The sequence below is a fragment of the Hemibagrus wyckioides genome, linkage group LG11, assembly GCF_019097595.1.
Source record: "Hemibagrus wyckioides isolate EC202008001 linkage group LG11, SWU_Hwy_1.0, whole genome shotgun sequence".
Classification (NCBI taxonomy): domain Eukaryota; kingdom Metazoa; phylum Chordata; class Actinopteri; order Siluriformes; family Bagridae; genus Hemibagrus; species Hemibagrus wyckioides.
In genome coordinates this window covers 22,513,808-22,536,241 of record NC_080720.1, presented here as the reverse complement: position 1 = coordinate 22,536,241, position 22,434 = coordinate 22,513,808, and the positions used below count along the sequence as shown (strand labels likewise).

The window sequence follows — 22,434 nt, the reverse complement described above, 5'->3', positions numbered from 1 at the left end:
TGCATGCACTGTGTGGGAGGAATGATGCAAAAGAGGATGTGACATTCAAAATTTGCTGACACAGTAGAATGTTCAGATCCATTTTAGTTCAGAAATATGCAGGAACTGCCACCTCTCGAGACCCCATTAGGACAAGATGCAGAGAAAATACTGTAATTTCCTGACCTTGCTCACTGTTAATAGTGCTGCTTCATTTCTTAAAACCTAGTTTTATCCATTTATATCACACCACTAAAAGTAAATAGGCTTCTTCACCAAAATAAAAACCTAACAATTTAAACCAAACCCTAATGTGATGTTCCATTCACCGCGTACATGCTTCTATTTTTGACTAGTGTTTAATATAATCAACACCAACTAGGAGAGGCACAATGAAAGCACATACACATTAAGAATAACTGAAGCATGTAAATCCATTCAAAAACCCTGGGCGTAGTTTCCTGGGTGGGGGTGTGGGGGGCAAACTAGCAATTAACTCCTTTCTCCAATTTTTATACCATTATCAACTGAAACTATGTAGAAGTAATTTATTTAGCAACATTTTTGGTGTTCTGAATCGATTATGAGTTTTTAAATCAAACAAAAATTCTAAAGCAAAGATAGTAACATCCTATTATCTCCTACCTGCACAACGCTTGATTTCTGCCGTTTGACTTGAAAAACACAGGTAATTTTACAGATGAAGAGATTGCACTCTATTGCTGGCTATTTTTATGCATTCCAGTGAGGGAAAGCAAAGAAAAGAGGTAGGGTAGTATGGTGTAATGGTGTAGCTAATTGTATTTATTTCATTTTCATTCAATTATTTGTATTAATTTATTCACAATGGACACCATGCCATTTTCTGTTGTTAGCAGATGGCCAGTTTTATATTTGGTTGCCCTACTGTCGGGTATCTGAAGTTTCTCAGGTAGCACAAAGTTGGGGGGAAAAATATAGTGTGGCAAATTGCATTAATAAAGAGCAGTGCTGCAAGTTGGGCGTTACCAACTAGTGCATGGAGGCGGGGGCCTTTTTTGTTTTCTCGCAAACAGTTCGAATCATACAGTGGCTGAGAAGTGCAAAACAGATGAACAAATCTGAAAACACAATAACAAATCCAAAAACAAAATAACAAAACTAAAAAAAAATAACAAATAGGAAAACAAAATAACAAATAGGAAAACAAAATAACAAATCCAAAACCAAACTGACAAGTCCAAAACCACAACAACAATTCAGACAAACCGGAAAAGGCAGGTATACTTTGCGAATGGAATTCTTAACGCTGATTGGAAGAGACATCTCATTATATACAAGAAGTCGGAAATTGTTTATCTAACTTTATTACTTGTACATGTGTGGATGTCAGGAGCAACTGGACAGTTCCCTGCCAGGCCTGGAGAGTGCGCTGACAGGTGAACCTTGGAAGCCTGCTTCTTTGTTTGTATTTTGTGCCACACCTTTTCCATTGTTCTCTATCCTGTTGTGTCACCTGTTCCCCATTTAACCTTAATGTTTAACCCTATAAATAGGGATCCTTGTGTACCTGTCTGTGTAGGTCATTGTTGAATGTGCTATGGTCCATGTGCTATGTTCTGGTTAGAGTCATGTCCAAGTTCGTGTCTAAGGTTTTGTTTGTTTCAGTTAAGTTAGTGCCATGTTCTGTCTACGAGATTAGGTTAGTCTTCACCATGTCTGTCTGTCTACGTGAATAAAGCAGTGCTTCTGTGAGTCCTGCGTATGGGTCTGTCTCCATGGCGTGCAGGTGCACGTACCAACATGGCGGTCCGGGTTCGCGCCCGCATGGGGCAGGGGCACCCGGACATGACAGTGGAGTTCTGTGTTTTAAGCATTTTTTTTAATAGTGCAACTTACATATAACAAACATATATACAGGTATGTTTCAAATACCAAACTATTCCAGATGAAACGATGTAAGGAGCGTTATAAGAGCAGAGCTGCATTAATATGCACGTGAATCAACTTTCTACTGGCACAGCGTGCTGTACTTCCTGTATATCTTGACTGACAGATGTCTCTTCCAATCAGCAGTAAGAATTCCATTTGCAAACTATACCTACCTTTTTCCAGTTTGTCTAAATTGTCGTTGTGTTTTTGGATTTGTTATTTTGTTTTGCACTTCTCGGCCACCATAGAAACACTAATAAAGTTGCAAAATAAATTACTTCTACATATGTTACAAATGATCATGGTATTAATATTGGAGGGGTTGTAATTGCTTGTTCTGATTATTGGAGAGATTACCTCAAAAAAAAATCCTGTCCCCAACACAACCCCCCCCCAATAAAATGGCAATGGCATTAACGTTTACTTGAACACTTCACTGAAGCTGAATTCTTGTCCCGCTTTTGCTTTCTCACTTGCATAACTGTCTTTTGTAATAAATTATTTAGGCTTGCTCACAAAACTTCTCAGCAGCATCAGAAGATCCACTAACTGTACATACGCCTACGTATATATGACTATAAAAGTGTGATTTTTCTTTAAGCCTTTAAAAGATGGTGTGAAGCAGATCACATAGATCATGATGTTATGCAAAGGGCTTTAATTCTATTTTAATTATATGTAGTGATTAAAAAAAAAACCTCATTTCCAACTCATTAAACAACATGTGTGGGCTTATAATGTGACTAGATGTAATTAGTGTGTTCTGTCTTATAAGCTTTCAGTTTAGTTGATTAAAAAAAAATTAGGTTTATCATGATTTGAAATTCAACAAGTAGAAATTGTTCCTGTTTTAAATAGAAGTGTAGACTGCATTATATAATATAGCATTAATTTTGCATTATATAGCATTTATATCTGGAAACAATATAAAGAGGATAAGGGCGTTTTTACACCTAGCTTGCTTCAAGAATTTGTTTTGGAAATTTTTTTCCCCAGCGATCATTTGTATGTTTGCTATTGAATTTCAATCTCTGTATTAACCTGATATTTATATATTCAGAATTTTAGACTATAGCCATTCAAATTTATTATACTCATACTAAAATATCAATATAAAACAACAAACCAAATTTGTTTGCTATATAAATTTGTGGTCTCGTCGTCATGGGAAGTTTGTATTTGCGAGTTGAGAAGTGGTAATTACAACTTCAGGTGCATTAAAGTCACTGTAGTTGGAGCAAGACGAAGGTGAATTTTCTATTAATTAACTACAAATATACAGCAAGGTTTTTTACTTTACTCATAAATGAAGAACAAAGAATGCAAATCAGGTGTGTTCTGCCTTTTTATGTTTTTAATCAATTTATGAAGCTATTGTAAACTGTATCACTACATATTAGAATTGTATAATGCTGTTATAGTATTTGCAGGTAATTAGCTTGTTTTATTGTACAAAATCAAGTGTTTTCTCTTCTATAGGTACAATTTGCTTGTATTTCAATACGTTGCTGCATACGAAACATATAATAACTGAATTGAGCAAAAATATGATAACTGAAAATGAGCTTCTCAGACTTTCACTTTCAGCAAATTTACCATCAGCTACAGAAGTTATTGTGGAATCTATTGATTCCACCATTTGTTCTGACCAAAACATCCCCAACTCGAAACATCCAGTGTTTCCCACTCATAATTAAGACTTTGCAATGGTGTTTACATGTGGTTACCCTGTTAATACGATTTTTCTGGCACGACTATGAGTCCTGTAAGTTAGTTGGTTATTAGTGCCATTCAAAATGGAACGGTAATTGAAATGCTGTTTGTATGTATTTCCAAAAAATATATTATTAAGGGAATGAGAATTTATTTGATTTGACAAAACCAAACCCTTTTGTCCTTCTTTTCCCCCCTTTACGTTTGCTGCTCAGCAACTTGTTACCATGTATACTTAAGGCCACAAAGATGTCTAAATATTCCAGGTGAATATCTTAGGTTTTTCACAATAAAAACAAAAGCCCCTGGTGTCCATTCCAAACACGTCCGTTGCTGCATATTCATGCGTTTATTTAAATCCGTTTCTCAGAAGGATCTTCTCACTTCTTTGTGATGTAAAGCATTTTTCAGTGGAGATATTCACAGCAGTGTTTTTGTTTTTGGGTTGATTTTTTTTTCTCTTCACAGGCTCTCTTTTGACTGCTCAGTCACTTTGCCAGTAATCAGAATAAATCTCTTTTTTGGCCAAATTGTAGACAGGCAAAACACACACCTTGATACATCAACTACTCCTGTCTGACAGCAGAAGAACTGGATTTGCAGCTTTCGGTTTTGATTTTCATTTCTCCCTTTTTTCCCTGCCGATGACACAGACATACTAATACACCATGACAGTACTCTCTATCCTTCCCACCTCTGCCTTTTTTTTTCTTTTTCTCCACCAGAGGATAGGAGAAGGTGAGTCAGCCAGGCGTGATCAAGGCCAAAAAAACCAAGGCCAGTGTCCTGAGAACGGCAGCGAGGCACTTTTAATCTAGTTTGTTTCGCTCCCTTTGTCCTGTCCCTTCTGAAGAGCTGGTCTGTTTACCGAGTCCTGCCTGCCCAAGGCAAGAGGGGAAGTGTGGGTATTGTATGTGTGTCTCTAACCCAAAGATAACAATGGCCTGTCTAAAGGTGCCAGTCGTTTAATATTCAGGTTCTGCTCACTACTCTGCAATTATTACACTGTCCATCAAAAGTTTGCCGGCAACTTGGACAGTTATTTGACTTTCCACAAATTTTGAGAAGTGGGAAAAGCTGCAATAGAACGGCCTCATCACCTGACCTGAACCCAGTCACACTGCTCTGGGAAGAGGTGTAATAAAATGTCCAACCAGCTCAGAGAAAGACCACAGAGCAGCTCAGAGACTTTTTAGACATTCTAGCTTCTATTGCAAATTTACAAAACTCAAATTTATAAAATGTAATTTTATTTTAAATACCCAGACAATTTTCTGTTCTATTTCTTTTATAGGTATATTTAATGTAGAAATATACACACAGAACTCCTTTACATACCTTGTTTCAGGTTTCACACTGCTCATACTTTACCCTGGGTTAACAAATAATCCAGGCTATTCATAATCTGATGTTTCACACTGTACAATCCTGGATTGACCTTCTGTGTTGCATATTTGCAGTGTTAACAGCAATGATTGGATAAATACAGGACATGACCGCTTTAAATAAAGGCTTGTCTAACACTTTTATATCAGCAAAGAAATAAGCTTGACCCTTGGTCTGAGTTTTAATAATTGAGCAGGTGTTGTTATTTTTTTTCACAGCTTTGTAATCTTTTTTGGCTTTTTTTAAGTGTGTTGTGTAGTTGGCCTGGCGTTTGTTGATATCCAGCTTCTGCTAATTTTTCAGTCAGTTTCTTAAACACTCAGTTATTTCTGACTGCCCTCCAGTTTGTCCTAGAACAGACTTTTCTGACCATAACTGTAAAAAAATAAAAATGTCTCCTCTCCTCTTCTCTTACCGTTTGGTATTTTTTTTTTTTGTTTGTTTGTTTTTTGTCACCCAAATGCTGCAACTAGTCAACTACTGTAGTACAGGATACGCCGGGTTTCTGTGACTGTACAAAGCAAGTGATATAAGGAGCTGCAATGTGAGGTTAACACAACAAAAGCAGAGAGAACACCCCCATCTAAATTATAAGTATGAAATGTTACTCTACCCGGGGTTTGAAAAGCCATGATTTTTTTATTATTATTATTCTAAAAGTCATCTGGATCTGAACAGACTAGCAGATTAAAGACTTATTTTTACATTTGTCTCTCTTTTTTCCAGAACTTACTTTCGCTTGGGTCTTCAACGAGTACCCAAATTTTGTCCAGCAAGATGGCCGGCTCTTCGTGTCACAGGAGACTGGAAACCTGTATATCGCAAAAGTGGAACCGTCAGATGTGGGCAACTACACGTGTGTCGTCAACAACAGCATCACCAAGGAGAAAGTACTCAGTTCACCCACTCCTCTGGTGCTGAGAAACGACGGTAAGATCCGTCTACATACCAGACGATCCTTGATGGCCGGCTTTGAATGGGATACAATCTGAGATTTAAAGCAAGATGCCTTTTCATGAAAGGTCGGGGCTTTTTAAAGGTTGCTTGAAAGATGCTTTTTTTCCCCTAAATGCCAGGCCTTTGAAGGCTGAACTGTTGCCTTTTAAGGAAACTAACATGTAGCCTTGACAATGACACACAGAGGCCACATTTCCATTTGAGATGCTTTGCTAGTTTACTGAGTGAATTCTCTAAATATTTTATAGACCTTTTGGCTGTTTTTTTCAGCACTCACTATGCTAGCACTTTCTTGCTGATTGTCCACATGTTGTTATTTTGGCTGTATGCAAGAATCTAAAGAGCAAATGCCGTAAATCATTGATGACTGACACTGTATGTGTGTGTTTGTGTGCTGTTTCGCCCCGTCACAGGTGCAATGGGAGAATACGAGCCCAAAATAGAAGTTCATTTCCCAGACACTGTGCCTGCTGCGAAAGGATCGTCTGTGAGACTCGAATGCTTCGCCCTGGGGAAGTGAGTTTGTGTGTGCATGTGTGTGTGTGTGTGTGTGTGTGTGTGTGTATTTTATCTACCACTAATGTTAATCAGCTCACACCCATGTCTGGATAACTTTATTCATTTTTTTTTATACACTGCTGCTTTGAAATTCAAGATCATTCCTTTAGGTCCTTTCCTAATGCGATTAGCCATCTGTGGATGAGGATTTCTTTATTTATTTTTAATTAATTTTTTTTTTTTTTTTTTTTTTTTACAGGAGGCTTCTCGTGTTAATGGCCGCTTTTCACAGAGCACTAACCCGAAAGATTTACCTCTTAAATAGTGCGGAAAAACGAGCCGGATGCTTCTTCTCGGAAGCTGTGAAGAAAGGGGCTCATTTAGCGCGATAAAAAGGCGCGTTTTCAAAGAAGACGCGATTACATTAGTCTTTGAGAGGACAAAGCAGCAAATAGCGCAACAGTCGCAGGCGTTAAACAGATATGTTCAAACCAGATTCTCCAAAAGCATCCACACACTTCAAAGAAAACAAGGAGAAATTTCAAATATACGAACCACTTGAGACACACCAGCAGGTTCCTGTAAACACTTGAGCTCAAAGCCAAATTTGTTCTTTTCTTTCCATCACAGCCCAGTACCTAAAATCAGCTGGAGACGAACCAATGACGTGCCATTCCCAAGTAAAGTCAAACTGAGTAACTCCAACGCTGTGCTGGAGATTCCCCGATTCCAGCAGGAGGACACAGGAACGTACGAGTGCATTGCAGAGAACAGTCGAGGAAAGAACGCAGTAAAAGGCCGTCTCTCTTTTCATGGTAAAGGAGTTAAAGAGTTGTAAACGCAGTACAGATTTTATTAGGATGAATATTTTTTTTGCCAAGTTCCATGTTGGGGAAATCGGGACTACTCAAGCTGTTTAATCCAGACAGCATGCATTTCTCTACTGTGATGACATCTGGAGTAATTTGGTAATTTTGTTGAGCCCTAAGACAAAAAAACTTTTCTCCTAGTATTTTTTTTTGGCTTCTTCCCTATTCGTGAGCAATGGCATGTTGTGACAAGCTTCCACTTGCATTATGATGCATAAGGTCTGAATGCGATGAGTGTTATCTGGGTTATAACTTAGAGCAAGGTCATGTCATAACAAGTCTGTCAAATGGCTCTTGTACTCAAGAGGAGCTATGATGTTGCATGACACATATGATGATGCGGTGGTAATGATGCCGTCCTGCATCAATTACACGTCCTTCTGCAGTCAGTCTTCGCCGTGGCAACAAACAAGAGCTAAACGAAATCCAAAGCAAAAAGGGACTGCATCTTTGCCCACGCTTAATAATGTCTAATAACCTCTATTAGTCTAATTGCATACACCGACAAAATGTGCAATTCTGACATGTATTTTGTCTACTCCTTCAAAAGTTGTGTTGTGCTAATAGCAAGATATCAGGAGGGAATTTTTGGGGCTTATTCAGGTTCTTCAAAATAGGAGATTATTTTTGAAATGCAATTATAAGCCAGCATTAATTGAACTCACAGTCGGTACACAGGCACCGCAGGGTGTCTGCCAGGCACCCGGATAATAAGGCTGCGGAACGAGGTCAGAGGATTTATTTGTGTGCTGAAAGGACAGAGCGTGCCTTTGGTCTGATAGAATTGTCATTCTGTCTGGAGAGAGGGGGCGTTTACTTTCAATAGCCCAATTCATAGCCATTATGCCTCTGTGAAATGAGCAGACATTGTTGGATTTTTTTATTTATTTTTTTTTTTTTATTCTTTTTTTCTTTTTTTTTATTTCGACTCCAATCGCACACTGCTGGATAATATCCATTCGGAAGTGAAAAATTCTGTAGCATTGTAAAGGGCGGAGGAAAAAGACCACCTAGGGGAAGTCCTTGTTTTCTTGTGAAGGGGCTTTTATGCAGATAATGTTTTTCCCCCTTGCAGTAAGGCATAGCACTGAAAAAGGTCATGGTTTGAAGGATTTCATTGAAAATAATGACAGAGGGAATAAGGGGCTTATAACTGTGAGTGAGTGATTCACTGCAGGGTCAAAATTAATTAGCAGGATCTATCTATCTATCTATCTATCTATCTATCTATCTATCTATCTATCTATCTATCTATCTATCTATCTAGAATAGAGAAATTATATAATATATTATATACACAAACTCACAAATACCCCAAATAAAAAGGATGAATATACATATATTTCAAGTAGTATAATAGTCAATAGTATAGCTTATATTATTTTATAGGCTATATTATAATCAAGTCAAGAAGCTTTTATTGTCATTTCAACCATATTAACCTGGTACAGTACACAAAACCCAACACAAAAAACAACAAAGAACTAAGTCTACTACACAGTACTACAGAAAGTGTGCAAATGTGTACAAGACAGTGCAGGAGTATTTTTTATTGTATTATATGCTGCAGTTAAATTTCATCCTTGCTGATTATTGTTATTATTGTTATTTATATTTTTATTTATTCATTTTTGCATGTGTCTCTTTATAGCCAAACCACACTGGCTGCAGACCATGACGGCCACAGCCTTGTCCATTGAGGAGAACTTATTTTGGGAATGCAAAGCCAATGGGAAGCCCAAACCTTCATACAGTTGGCTGAAGAACGGAGAAACGCTTATGTCTGAGGTACAGTGGAACTGCTAGGGGAAAGCAAAAAAAGTGAGTTTAATTCTCAGTCTTTTCAAGGTCAGCAGAAAACAGCTGGTTGGATAATTGCGACGATTCCACGGCCCAAGTACAAAAGAATGAAAAATGACTGTTGTCAGAAAGCAGTGAAACAAAATGAGATAAATGAACTAAAGAGAAACATAATGGGAACTAGCTATTAGGAGAAACTTTTTTACTGTCCAGCGACCATTCAGTTTATCAAGACCACTTTCTTAACTGATGCATTTATTTAGATCAGCCTTATTAGTGCACACATCAATTTTTTCATTCATTCATTGGTCCAATGTCTGATTCAGGTACTCCGGGTGCAAAGAAGGAAAACATCCCGGATGATGTATATGCATTGTGCATACATTTACACTCTCACTCACTCACACCAGGGACAGGTCAGAGTAGTCAAGCCACATAGCTGCGTGTCCGAGGAAACATAAGAAACCCCTGCAGAACTCTGCACAGAGGGTAACTCCAACTCATGGAGAACATGGAGCTATGTGGATATTGCTATCTACTGCCCTTCTACCCCACTGCCCTGCACACATGTAGATATTTTTAATTATTAATTTGCCTGCGGAGTTCATATGTGATATACATCAGTGGTGCATGTTCCAGATGCAAAATCCAGCCAGAATCTAATATACTTAATGCACTATCATTTTTTTTTCACTCATAACAAAACAAACACAAAACAACAATAGCCACATTGAATGTGGTCTGTATTTGGACTAGGAATGACCTCTCTATTTATCCTCTCTCTCTCTCTCTCTCTCTCTCTCTCTCTCTCTCTCTCTCTCTCTCTCTCTCTCTCTCTCTCCCTCTCTCTTTCTCATGCTTGTATTGTGCTGACCCCCAGGTTTTAAGAATGCCTAATGGGCTTAAAGCTCAGCCATTCCATTAGCCTCTCCTGTAGCTCAATACTATTTTCGTCCAATCCCTCTCGCTTTTCTGAGCGATCGTTCACAGTAAGATGAATTGCTTAGAAGTGTGCCACAGCTATTGTCAACACTGCTTTTCTGTCCTCCAAAGCTGAGGGTCAGCATTTTTTTTGTCCCCCAGGCTCCCAATCCACCTTAACATCCAACATGGCTCTATCCCCCAACTCAAGCTTAGGCCACAGTCCAAAAATCTATACAAAATTTGAGTGTAACATCTTTCTTTCTTTCTTTCTTTCTTTCTTTCTTTCTTTCTTTCTTTCTTTCTTTCTTTCTTTCTTTCTTTCTTTCTTTCTTTCTTTCTTTCTTTCTTTCTTTCTTTCTTTCTTTCTCTCTCTCTCTCTCTCTCTCTCTCTTTGATTTTTTCTATATTCTCTAGTGATGGGTGATACTGCTGATTTTCTTTCAGAGTCAGCAGCAATTACTACCAAGCCTAGCATCCTTTATAAGTACAAACACCTTTTTTGACAAAGTGCAGAAATCTTTGTGTATTTGGTCTTTTTTTTTTTTAACGACTGATTCTGAAATATTAATCCTTATCTAAACTTCAGCGCTGATGTACCTGCATGATAGCATGACTCCGGTGACATGCATGTGTGCGTTTGTGTGTATTCGTCTGCGTGTGTTCCCCCCACAGGGCCGAGTGCTGATGGAGAACGGCGCTCTCACCATCTCCTCGCTGACCCTGTCTGATGGAGGGATGTATCAATGTGTTGCGGAGAACAAACATGGCATCATTTATACCAGTGCCGAACTGGTAGTACTAGGTAAGTTTCATTCTTCACTCTGCTGAAAGAAATTACCCAGAATATGACTTATTCTTATATATCATATTTGACTAAATTGCAAACCATAGTGAGTAAGTGTGCCATTGGTGTTATTACCAATTCTTTTTATTACAGGTTTATTGATCAAAGCTCACCAGGTCATGATGCAAGTAAAAAATCAGTGATTTGGTTTTATTTAGCTGGCTTTTCATTCAGTCGTGCAACATCTAGTACTTTAGTGATATCAGTGCGAGTCAGTTTTCAAGGTCTACCTTCACAATTTTTTGTATTGTTACCAGCCTAATTCACACTGTAACTGGCACCATACTGATGGAGAAACCAAGAAAGCAATCAAAGTTGAACTTTCTTAGGATTTTCAGACTACGCCTAACCCCAGTTTAAACCCTGCTTTTAACCCCAGGGTAAAGGAAATCAGAAATTGAACAATAAAAAGTAACCACTTCAATAAATCAAAGTTAAAATGCCAAGCAAAGAAAATATGCTCATTTAGGACAAACAAAGTTTTATGAAAGTACCCAGAAACACAGTCAGTGCACATCCCTTTTATACCTTCTTCAACACATTACATAAGCCCTTTTTTTTTGCAAGCCCTTTTCTTGTCTGCCACCATTATCTCCTGATAATTAGGTACTTTCCAACTCTGTAATATAACAGTGGCTCGGCTCACCCTAACTCATTTTTATGAAGGCAACAAGACAACACGTGGTGGGTTTATGGTCTAATTCTTGGTCAGTGTTCTGAATGAAAACTGCCTAAAGTTTAGAAGGTTATTCCTTTGAGGTTTTCCAGTTTCTGCATTATAATCACTTGTATTTCAGATATGTTGAGTCTAGTACCTTTCGTTAATTATCCCACTTTAATCAACCTGTTTTTAGTATGCATGATAATATAAAACATACCATAATATCACTTGAAAAGCAGGATGCAGCAACGCTGAACAAAAACAGTTCATTAACATCAAGTGGCAAAACACTGAACATCACTGAAGTGCATGCAGTAGTGAGGGGGAAATACAGGGGGATATCAATGAATGCGTGGTCAACTATGTGACAAACTTAAAAAGGCCAAAAATGATTACAGAGCTGGGAAAGATAACAATACCTGCTCAGGTGCAGAACAGCATTCCTGTCCTATTTTTTTCCCTAATACGAAAAGTGCAAGACAAGCCTTTGTACTATATTTATTCTGTTACGGTTATTGACACTGCAAATTTGCAAATAAGAATGTTAACGTGAAATCAGGATTCTGTTTCTGTGTGAAAAGCCATTCAGAGTTTCAGAATGTTTTCTTCCCACCTTAGTTTCAGCATTTTAATCTCCTGTTTCAGTGTTCAAACCTCTAAATTTTACTTTAACCCAAAACACAGCATCATGCCACAGACTAGTCATCAGAACCTATCTGAGTGCTTCTTTCCAGAATCGCTATTTGCCTCATATTGATTTGGACTCTTTGACCAGCTTTGTGCAGTAGTCTTTTCTTTCTGGGGTTTGTGTGCGTAAATCACAGAATATCGATCAGTGCTTTTTTCCTATGCAACTGAATCCTACATGGCATGTTACAATCACTGATACAAGACAGCTAGGTCATAGCTCAAGTACAAAAAAGAGGCAGAACAAGCTTCTTTAGGTCAATGGCATCATTTATGTTAAATCTCTGAATTTCTAAAAGGAAAAGTGTAAAGGCTGCAGGGAATGAAGTTGCTTTACCATTTTTTTCCTGTTTTCACTGTTAAGCGTTATCCCCGCTCCGGATTCTCTCTTTCCTCTGCAGCATCACCACCCAGTTTTGCAGAGAACCCCCTGAGGAACGTGCTGAAGGTCCGTGCTGGTGGTGAGGTGACTTTGGATTGCAGACCACAAGCTTCTCCCAAAGCTGTCAGCTTGTGGAAGAGAGGGAATGAGCTGATCCAAAAAAATGAAAGGTAAACTAAAAATAAAAGAGATATTCCCAAATGCCAGCAGAAACACGTCACGCTATCATCCGGCGATTTGCCAGTTTGAATCCCAGTGATACCACAGCCATCTGTGGCCAGGACTCAAGGGAGCATGATTGGCCATGATCTCTGGCCGGGATAGATGACATACTCACACTTCCATAGCTGATAGTTATCTCACATATGTGGAAGAAGGCAGATAGCACTTTCTCGCATTCACTTGTTTTACAGCATGAGCAGCAGTTGGCTAGCTTCACGTCTCAGAGGAAGGAATTTTATATACAAATTTTTTAGTTTTATTTTTCAATGTCTGGCATTACTTTCATGAATATTTTCTGCTAATAAACAGCTAATAAACAGAAGAAAATGGTAAGGGAGGAATATGCAAAAAAAAAAAAATACAGTAGTACATCCAGTATACAGTAGGAAAGTGCATTTACCAGCCATCCATTGTCATCTCTTTCAGATTCTCTGTCTTCCCCAACGGAACACTAAAGATTGCCAATGTGACTAAGCAAGACGGAGGCATTTACACGTGCATTGCCAGAAACCAGTTTGGCAGCTCAAGTACAGCAGGCCGCCTGCTGATCACGGGTGAGTTGCTCCCAAATGTCACGCATTTCACAATCGTTTTTAAGTTTGCGGTCTGAAGTATCAAAGATTTTTTTTTTCTTTGTTGACTCGGTTAATCTCCTGGTGACAGTTCCTCATTCTTCATTATTTATGCATGGGTGGTGTCCTTTCTTGCTTTTTAAGTGCCATATTCAGAGGAATGTCAGGCTCTCTGTTTCCATTATAATCCACTTGATGAGAAAGTCTCCTTGGTAGCAGTAAAAGTATGAAAGCTTGTGATAAGGGACGGTGTATATTACTGAGATTCCAGATAATGAAAAGCAACAGCTCCCATTTGCATGGGCCTACCTTCCAACTATGTAGTAATATTCCGCTTATCAAATTTTGGCAATTTTCTTGTGTCTTGTTTTTTTTTTGTTTATTTGTTTGTTTTCATTGTAATGAGCTTCCCCAAATTGCCCCTTACTCCATCTAGACATTAGCCAAGAAAGGTTATAGTAAACATTTTTGTCCCGGACACTGCTCCTTTACCCACAAAAGTGAAATTAATTCAGTAACATTTAGTAGATTATTTATTTACATTTTAACATTTAGAGCTATTATCGATTAACATTTAAATCTAATGTTCTATACGATATATATATAAGATATAAGTCTTTTAGTGTTTTAGTTTTAGATTAAGCTTGTTCGATTGAGTTTACCTCTGTGTAATGTCATTATACATTAAGTAGCAAACATGTAGTAACGTACTTAAGGTGGTCATTATTCACCTTGTGAGTTTATAAGACTCATATCGTAGTTAAGGTTAGCTCTTCGTTAGTTCATGATGCTTAAACTCATCATTAGTTCATATTTAAGTAAGTATTAATTCAGACGTTAATGCATATTTATAATATTCACACACTGTTAAGTAAATATAAAGTGTTATCATGTAAATACATAAAATAATCTGCAACATGGGGGAATTAGATATAAAGTACAGAACAGCAGCTTTCTGTTACACTAATCTCCAATTGTTTACCTGTCTGACTGAACCCATCTAAATCCCTACACTGAAACACAAATACATCTTGCTAAGTACATTAGCACCAAGGGATTTCCTCATGGTTTTAATATTTCATTTACATACACAATCTAGTATTTCCTGTATTTCCTTCCTTTATTAAAGTGTGTGTATGGTGTTTTGGGATGCAGTAGGAAGTGTTACTATGTCAAAGCTCCAGGTTCACCATCAGAAAGATACAAACACTTTAATTTTGACAAATGTATGAGTAATAAATAAGTAATAAATAGACTTCCTAAGGATGTTGTTTTAATAATGTGCCAGTGTAGTGTTTTCTAGAAAAAGATTTAAAAGTTTGCCTAGTTAAAAAGAATATAAACATGTGATGACAGGGTTATATAGCAGGGTAGGGCTGTAAAAGTTTTGCACGTTGTGCAGGTAGATTAGCTATGCTAATTTCCCCCTATTTCCTAGGATAGGCTTCAGATCCACAAAGGTGCTACCCAGAATAAAGATCTATTCTGATCTGGCTGTTTTCATGGAAATTTTTATTTTATTGGCTGGTGTATACACAAATGTTATAACTGTGCTAGAATATGTCTTTTGAGGTTAATGTTTTCTCATTTAGACATGCAGTTTGAAGATTTTCTTGCTTTTTTTGTCTTGTAGCTCCAGGGCAAAACTAAAGAATTAAACCTTAGCCCACTATACATGTCTTGGCTGATTGACTACTAAGGTTGCGAATTCATATTCATAGAGAAGCTGACTAATGTTCAAATCCCTGACTGTTTCCTTCCTATATGCACCCTTAATAGTACTATAATTGTGCTGTTAATGTCATCTTGATTGGTGTGCTTATTAACCTCTAATCTGCTATTTCCTCATTAAACTGCATGGTGGATCAAGTGTTTCCTTTCTTTTTTTATTCATTTCCTCCATTAAGTCGGGTATGTGGTTAATTGGTGGTTTTGTGTTTAAACTAAAAAAAGTCACAACCAGTGTGTATGTCTACACTAACTCTGGTCATGAATATTCTGCTAGATTAAGGCTGCAGTTTCAATCATTTATTTCTCATTTTTCTTTTGTAAATGCACCAAAAATTGACCATCTTTAATTTACTTTAATTTAATTAGTGTGACCTTCCCTTCTGAAGACACAGTCCACAGTCCACTGTCAAAACACTCGACCCAGCCACTCAAATCAATGCAGCCTCCTGCATCACGGCCACCACTGAGTAGAACAATAGCTCTTAACCTTTTCATAAGTACAGGCCATTCAAATAAATAAATGAAATAGATACATTTTAAGACTTTACAATAGCACTACATGAATACTCATGTACTAATACCTGAATTTATATTTACTTAAAGCATGTATTAATCATGGACTATTGAAGAGCTAACCTTAACTATGAGGTGAGCCTTAAGAAGCCATGCATGAATAATGAACACCTGAAGTATGTTAGTGCATGTCTGTTACTTCTTCTTCTTCTTCTTTTGGCTTTTCCCTTCAGGGGTCGCCACAGCGAATCATCTCTCTCCACCTACCCCTATCTTCTGCATCCTCAACACTTGCACCCACTAGCTTCATATCCTCATTTATTACATCCATATACCTCCTCTTTGGCCTTCCTCTTTTCCTCCTGCCTGGCAGCTCCATGTCCAACATTCTCCTATTAATATACTCACTCTCCCTCCTCTGGACATGTCTAAACCATCTTAATCTGGACTTCCTAACTTTGTCCCCCAAACGTCCAACATGAGCTGTCCCTCTGATGTACTCGTTCTTAATCCTGTCCAACCTTGTCACTCCCAAAGAGAACCTCAACATCTTCAGCTCTGCTGCCTCCAGCTCTGACTCCTGTCTCTTCCTCAGTGACACTGTCTCTAAACCATACAGCATGGCCAGTCTCACCACATGTTTGTTACTTAATATATTATCTACCATGTAGAGTTAACCTCAATCAAACATGCCCCATAGGAAAGACTATTTACTTAAGTTGCATAATTTCATATTGTTTTATAATTTGCCATATGCGGGTGCGTACACAAACATCACTGGTTGGAGCTTGATTACTTCCATTATTTACACTGATCTTCCTTAACAAACATTATCCTCTCAATATGTTTACTTTTCTCCATCCATTTCTCTTCAAATCCTACTGTAGTACTAGTGTATGCTCCTAGGGTCTTGGGTCCGAGACACTGCTCCTTTACCCAGAGGGGTGAAGTTAATACAGTGCCATTTATTATTAGTAGACACAATTATCTATTAACATTTAAATTCAGTGTTTTATAAGATTGTCTTTCAGTGCTTTAGTCTTAGAGCATGTTTGATTGAATTTACCTGTGTGTTAATTAATATATTAAGTCACAAACATTATTTTTTTTACATTTTAACATTTACTGTAGCTATTATCCATTAACATTTAAGTCCACTGTTCTATACGATATATATATATATATAAGATATAAGTCTTTTAGTGTTTTAGTCTTAGATTAAGCTTGTTTGATTGAGTTTACCTCTGTGTAATGTCATTTCTACATTAAGTAGCAAACATGTAGTAACATGTACTTAAGGTGGTCATTATTCACCTTATGAGTTCATAAGACTCATGTCGTAGTTAAGGTTAGCTCTTCGTTAGTTCATGATGCTTTAACTCATCATTAGTTCATATTTAAGTAAGTATTAATTCAGGCGTTAATGCATAATTATAACACTTCACTAATCTCCAATTGTTTACCTGTCTGACTGAACCCATCTAAATCCTTACACTAAAACACAAATATGTCTTGCTACATACATACACAGTCTACTATTTTCTGTATTTCCTTCCTTCATTAAGTTAAGGTGTGTGTGGTGATTTGGGTGATGCAGTAGGCAGTGTTACTGTGTCAAAGCTCCAGGTTTAATACTGAGCTCAGGTTTTTACCTGTGTGGATTTTCACATGTTCACAAATACGGGAAGTTTCAAACTCCTTGATTTTGTTTCTCTCATTATTAATACCACATATGAAACAAAAAGCATACACAGTTAAATTAGAAGAACCTGAAGCTTAGTATTTAGTTAACAAGGTTAATTAAGAAGGTGACAGATCCTAATGAGGAACCAGTGGATATACTTACTTAATTTAGTACTTAATTTAGTTAAGTACTTACTGAATTAAGTATATATACATATACTTAATTTTGTATTTATTATTTACAACATTTTCAGCTCAACATATTTGCTCATTTTCCCACTGGTTCCTGACTTGTTTTTTTTTTTTTTTTTGGTAAATCAGTTAAAAATAAGTCAGTTAAATGTAGAGATAAAAGATTCCTAGACAGTGCTTGAATTCATTAAAATAATGTTGTTTTTTGCCAAATTAGAAGGATCAAGAACTTTGCCTTCCCCAAATAGATTTTCCAGGAAGCTATTTTTTTAATGCTCCATTATTCTTTTTTATTAAATGTTCTCTAGATTAAAATCTTTGCTCTCTGAATACTGGCACCAGCACAAATCCTAATGCTTGTAAGGTAGTCTGATGTGCATATTTTGTATATTTCTATAAAGCGTACTATTTATTCACTGTGTATATGACTATATGGAAAAAGTGTAATGTAGTAGGACACGACAGCATTACGTGTTGTATGGCACTGATCAGATGGCCGTGTTTGTGCTGTGCAGAGCCGAGCAGGATCACACAAGGGCCCAGCAGCATGGAGATTATGGTGGGCGAGAGCATCGTGCTGCCCTGCCAGGTAACCGTGGATCCGGCGCTGGACGTGAGCTTCTCCTGGGCCTTTAACGGCCAGCTTATCGACTTCGAGCACGACTCGGAGCACTTTGAGAGAGTCGGCGGAGTGAGTAAAAAACAGCACTGTTTTCTGGCAGATAGTACTGTGTTCTTCTGCCCAGTATCATGAGAACAAGTTTGGCCAAATATACTTCTTTGTTTGAAATTCCTAAAATATCATATTATATAATGTGCACAGAAATTAATTATCCCTAATCTTCTAAGTAGCTACATTTAACTTTGGTAGTTAATGTAATACCGGGTGGTTCAAAATTAACTACAAAAGAGATGCTGTGAGTGCAGGTTTTCTTTCCAGTCAAGCTGATGATGTCCATTTGTTTAATCAGTTGATCTTGGCTTTCAGTAGACTATCAGGTGTGGCTTCTGCTCGGTCAGAATGAAAACCTGCGCCCACACCAGCCCTTTCTGGATAAGATTAGTAATATTTCATTTAATTATGCTAGCACTGGTTATATTGAATAATAGCTCTGACCGATTAGTGGGCTCTCATTTGTGTACTGCATGCTACCAGCTACGAGCAGTTATTAATCTTAACTGTCAGGTTAGTATTTGTGTTGGATTGTAAACTGTGTTGGTATTTTTACTTCATCAATTTTGAATATTAAATAATAAAAAATCTTAATTAAATATATAATAAAAGATCATTCATAAATAATAAAAGATTTCTGGATATTACACGGGGCACAGTTAACACATTTGCTTCACACCTCAGGGATTGGAGGTACGGTTCCCTCCTCCACTCTGTGTGTGTGGAGTTTGCATGTTCTTCCTGTGCTTCAGGGGTGTCCTCTGGGTACTCTGGTTTCCTCCACCATACACTGTAGGCTGATTGGCATCTCTAAATTGTCTGTAGTGTGTGTGTGTGCACATGGATGTGTGCTAGAATGAATTGGCCCCTTGTGCCCCGATTCCCTTGGGATAGGCTCCTCATAACCCTGTGTAGGATAGAAACGATAGATGGATGGATAGATATATGGATGGATGGATGGATGGATGAATGGATGAATAGATATTACAGCTTGTATTACATGTATCACATTGTTGGATGCAAAGTGCTCCCATTATTCCTGTCTTTGAAAGTGAGCATTTCAGATGGTTTTACTTTACTTGTTCTGGGTCACTCAATTAATGACCTACATTGACTATAATTTAACTAACATGATTTGGAACAGTCGTTGTGTTACAATTTTCCAAAAAGGAAAGGGGCCATATCAATGCTTTTTTCCCCCTACTTCCACTTTCTCTTCTGCCTTAACTTCTAATTTTTGCCCCTCAAGGGAGCACATTCCTTATCATCAGGCTTTGCTGTAATTGAATTTGCATACCTATTTATGTAGCCTGAGTCCTGAAATAATTTCATAATGAGTTTGCTGGCATGAAACAAAGGCAGTGATGATTTGAAATCCTGCCTCGAATTGCCCGATAAGACCCAAGGCTTTTTATTTAACGTGTTCTGTTTTAAACAAAGAACTTTTTTTTTGTTTTGTGCCAGTTGCTTGAAAAGGGAAAAAAAATGATTATGTGTCTAGTTACACATTTCCATTATGCCAAAAAAAAAAAAACACAGCAAAACAAGAAATGATGTTAGGTTTCATATTCACATGATATCATGCAGATGTCAGCGACTTACACTGACATTGCTTGTAATGAGATGCTGTTTTTGTGACTTGGTGTGACTCGTGCTTTTTGGGATTATCACTTCTCATCTCAGCTGCTTTGGCTACATACAGTACGCTAATGAAACAGTGGCCCCACTCCCTTTTTTAAACCTGTCACTCCTCATTGCCAGCTGCCTGCATCCGTTATGTTCGTTCGGGACTGGAGCTCGTCACACATGGGGAAGCTGTTAATGGCAGCACACCCAAGGCCTTTGTGCACCGCTGCATGGAGCTGATGTGTGAGCTGGGACAGGGGGCTTGATCTCAAAAAGCAGAGGAAATTTTCTGTTACTTGTGTGTTTCTAACCCAGATTACCCTTGAGTGAATCATCGCTTCACACACTTTTTTTTTTTTTTTTTTTTTTTGAAGCACCGAGCTGCATTTTGACAGGGAGTCTAAGAGAAGAAAAACATTCTGTCTTCTTTCTTCTTTTCAGCTGTTTTTACTACCCATGTGATAAAATGCAAATCAGCAGTATATGGCTGTTTTTACTGGCTTTATTTTCTTTCTCATTTCATTTTATTTAATTGTTAGTTTTGCACATGGCTGACCTCCTCAGAATTGCTGGTTTGTAGCTGATGTAGTCACAGAGCACAAAACAGCCAAAGCCCGCCATTCAATACGGTCAAATTCAATTATTCAGTACTAGAGCACGGCCGAGTTGATTTAGATTTTTTTCTTCGTCGTGAAATCCCAAGCCCTGTTTTATATGTCATGCTGGTGTGACATCAATCTCTGATAAAAGACGGTTATAGATACCAATGCAGTCTGTGCTGTTTATTCCCTGTGGTGATCATGTGCATTGTGGTTTATCAGGAACAACGTGAGCCCTCGTTATGTGCGTCTTGTCGCCTTATCCCCCCTCCGCTTATATAATTACGGAATAATTAGTGTCTTGCCAATTAGCCAGAGCGTGTTTGTTTTAGTGGGCTCTCATGCATCGCACAGAGCTTGATAGGAAATATTACCTGAAGGCTGTCGTCATTGTGCAGTCTGTTCTGTCTTCCAGAAGTGCCAGCTTTGTCCCACAACTTTGATTTATAGCAGGATAGCTGTATAATCTATAATAATTAAAAATATTCATCTAATATGTTAGCATTATAAACAATATTTATGACAAAGATGCAATTCCCTGACATTTTCAGGGATCCTCCTAAGCAAAACATAACTTTCTTTTATTTAACCTTGTTACTTGAAGGCAAAAAAGACCCAAACATAACCTCGGTAGAGGAGAGCCAGCTCAGTTGTAAAAAATTTTTTTAGGTTTTACAAGAATTAAACAAACATTATGTTCATGGTTCATGAGTAAACCTACGTTCACACATACCATGATTTTATCGCTGCAAGCTGACCAGCTGCTGTACTGTGAAGTCGCCAGTAGGTGTTCCTACTACTGGTTGCCATAGTAATAACATTTATCAGTGGGTGGCACAACTAGCAATCCACTTCCCCTTAAATGAAACATTCTGGAGGGAGATTTGGCGTTTTGTATATAAACCTCAGCATGTATTTATGCATCATATCATACCAGATGCAGGGAAGCAATGTCAGATGCAGGGAAGCAATGTGTCCTCTTTGCCATGGCTCACGTGCACTCTACTGATTCACTCCCATTGCTAGTCGCTCCATATTTGAATATAGTTGAACTTTTCTCAAAATTGTCAGGTTGCTGGACACGCCCACTTCAGTTTAGTTCACTCATTTCAGAGAAAGTCGCCAGCTGTCATTATTAATGAGTGATCTCCAGTCTCTTTGTCGCAACGAGTCGGTGTATGAGTGCACATATCATAACATCATGCATGAGTTGCCCTGTATCAATGTGTACATTTTCACTGAAACCAAAAGGTGTCCCATGTTAAAACAACAGTGGCACAATTATAACATCACTCAGAAAATCTGTTTATTACTTTATTAGTGACATAACTTGAAGGAGCACTTTATTAGGATCAGCTGTTCACATACACATTCATGCAATTATCTTATCAGCCATTCGTATGACAGCAGCACACCATATACCAACATGTAGATACAGACTTCAGGTAATGCTGAGTTCCCACATTAGAACAAAGATAAAAATGTGATTTTAACAGGGGCAAAGTTGTTGGTGCCAGACATGCTGGTTTGAGTATTACAGAAACTGATCATCTCCTGGGATTTTCACATACATCGAAGGTGTGAAAACAAAAAACATCAAGTGAGTGGCAGTTCTGTTGCTGTTGGTGGAAACAACTTGTGAATGAGAGGGCTCAGAGGAAACTGGCTAGTTTGGTTCAAGCCAGCAAGAAGGATACCGAAACTGAAATAACGTCATATGTTCAGTTTTGCTGAACCTGTACCCACTGTAGTCTCAGATTCATGTTCTGTGAGTGGAACATGATGTGGTCTTCTGCTGTTATAAATCAACCATCTCAAGGCTTTTGGTGTTTTTTGTTGTTGTTGTTTTTCAGATCATTGTGTGTAAACTCTTATGAAAATCTTTGACAAACAGGCATATCTGGCAACAACAACCATATCACGGTTAATCTCACTAAGATCACATTTTTCCCCATTCTGATGGTTGACGTGAACATTAACCGAAGCTGCTGGTCCATATCTGCACGATGTTA

General features: G+C 37.9%; 1 protein-coding gene across 1 annotated transcript in view; it reads left to right on the top strand.

Annotated features, from left to right (window-relative positions):
• The window catches only part of cntn3b (contactin 3b), a 94,747-nt gene that overhangs the window by 46,880 nt on the left and 25,433 nt on the right, over window positions 1–22,434 (top strand). Inside the window, exons 6-13 of the mRNA XM_058403800.1 lie at window positions 5,716–5,919; window positions 6,360–6,462; window positions 7,075–7,259; window positions 8,965–9,101; window positions 10,710–10,839; window positions 12,631–12,781; window positions 13,260–13,387; window positions 18,040–18,215. Coding sequence (XP_058259783.1) covers window positions 5,716–5,919; window positions 6,360–6,462; window positions 7,075–7,259; window positions 8,965–9,101; window positions 10,710–10,839; window positions 12,631–12,781; window positions 13,260–13,387; window positions 18,040–18,215 — 1,214 coding nt within the window. The remainder of the gene's footprint in view (window positions 1–5,715; window positions 5,920–6,359; window positions 6,463–7,074; window positions 7,260–8,964; window positions 9,102–10,709; window positions 10,840–12,630; window positions 12,782–13,259; window positions 13,388–18,039; window positions 18,216–22,434) is intronic.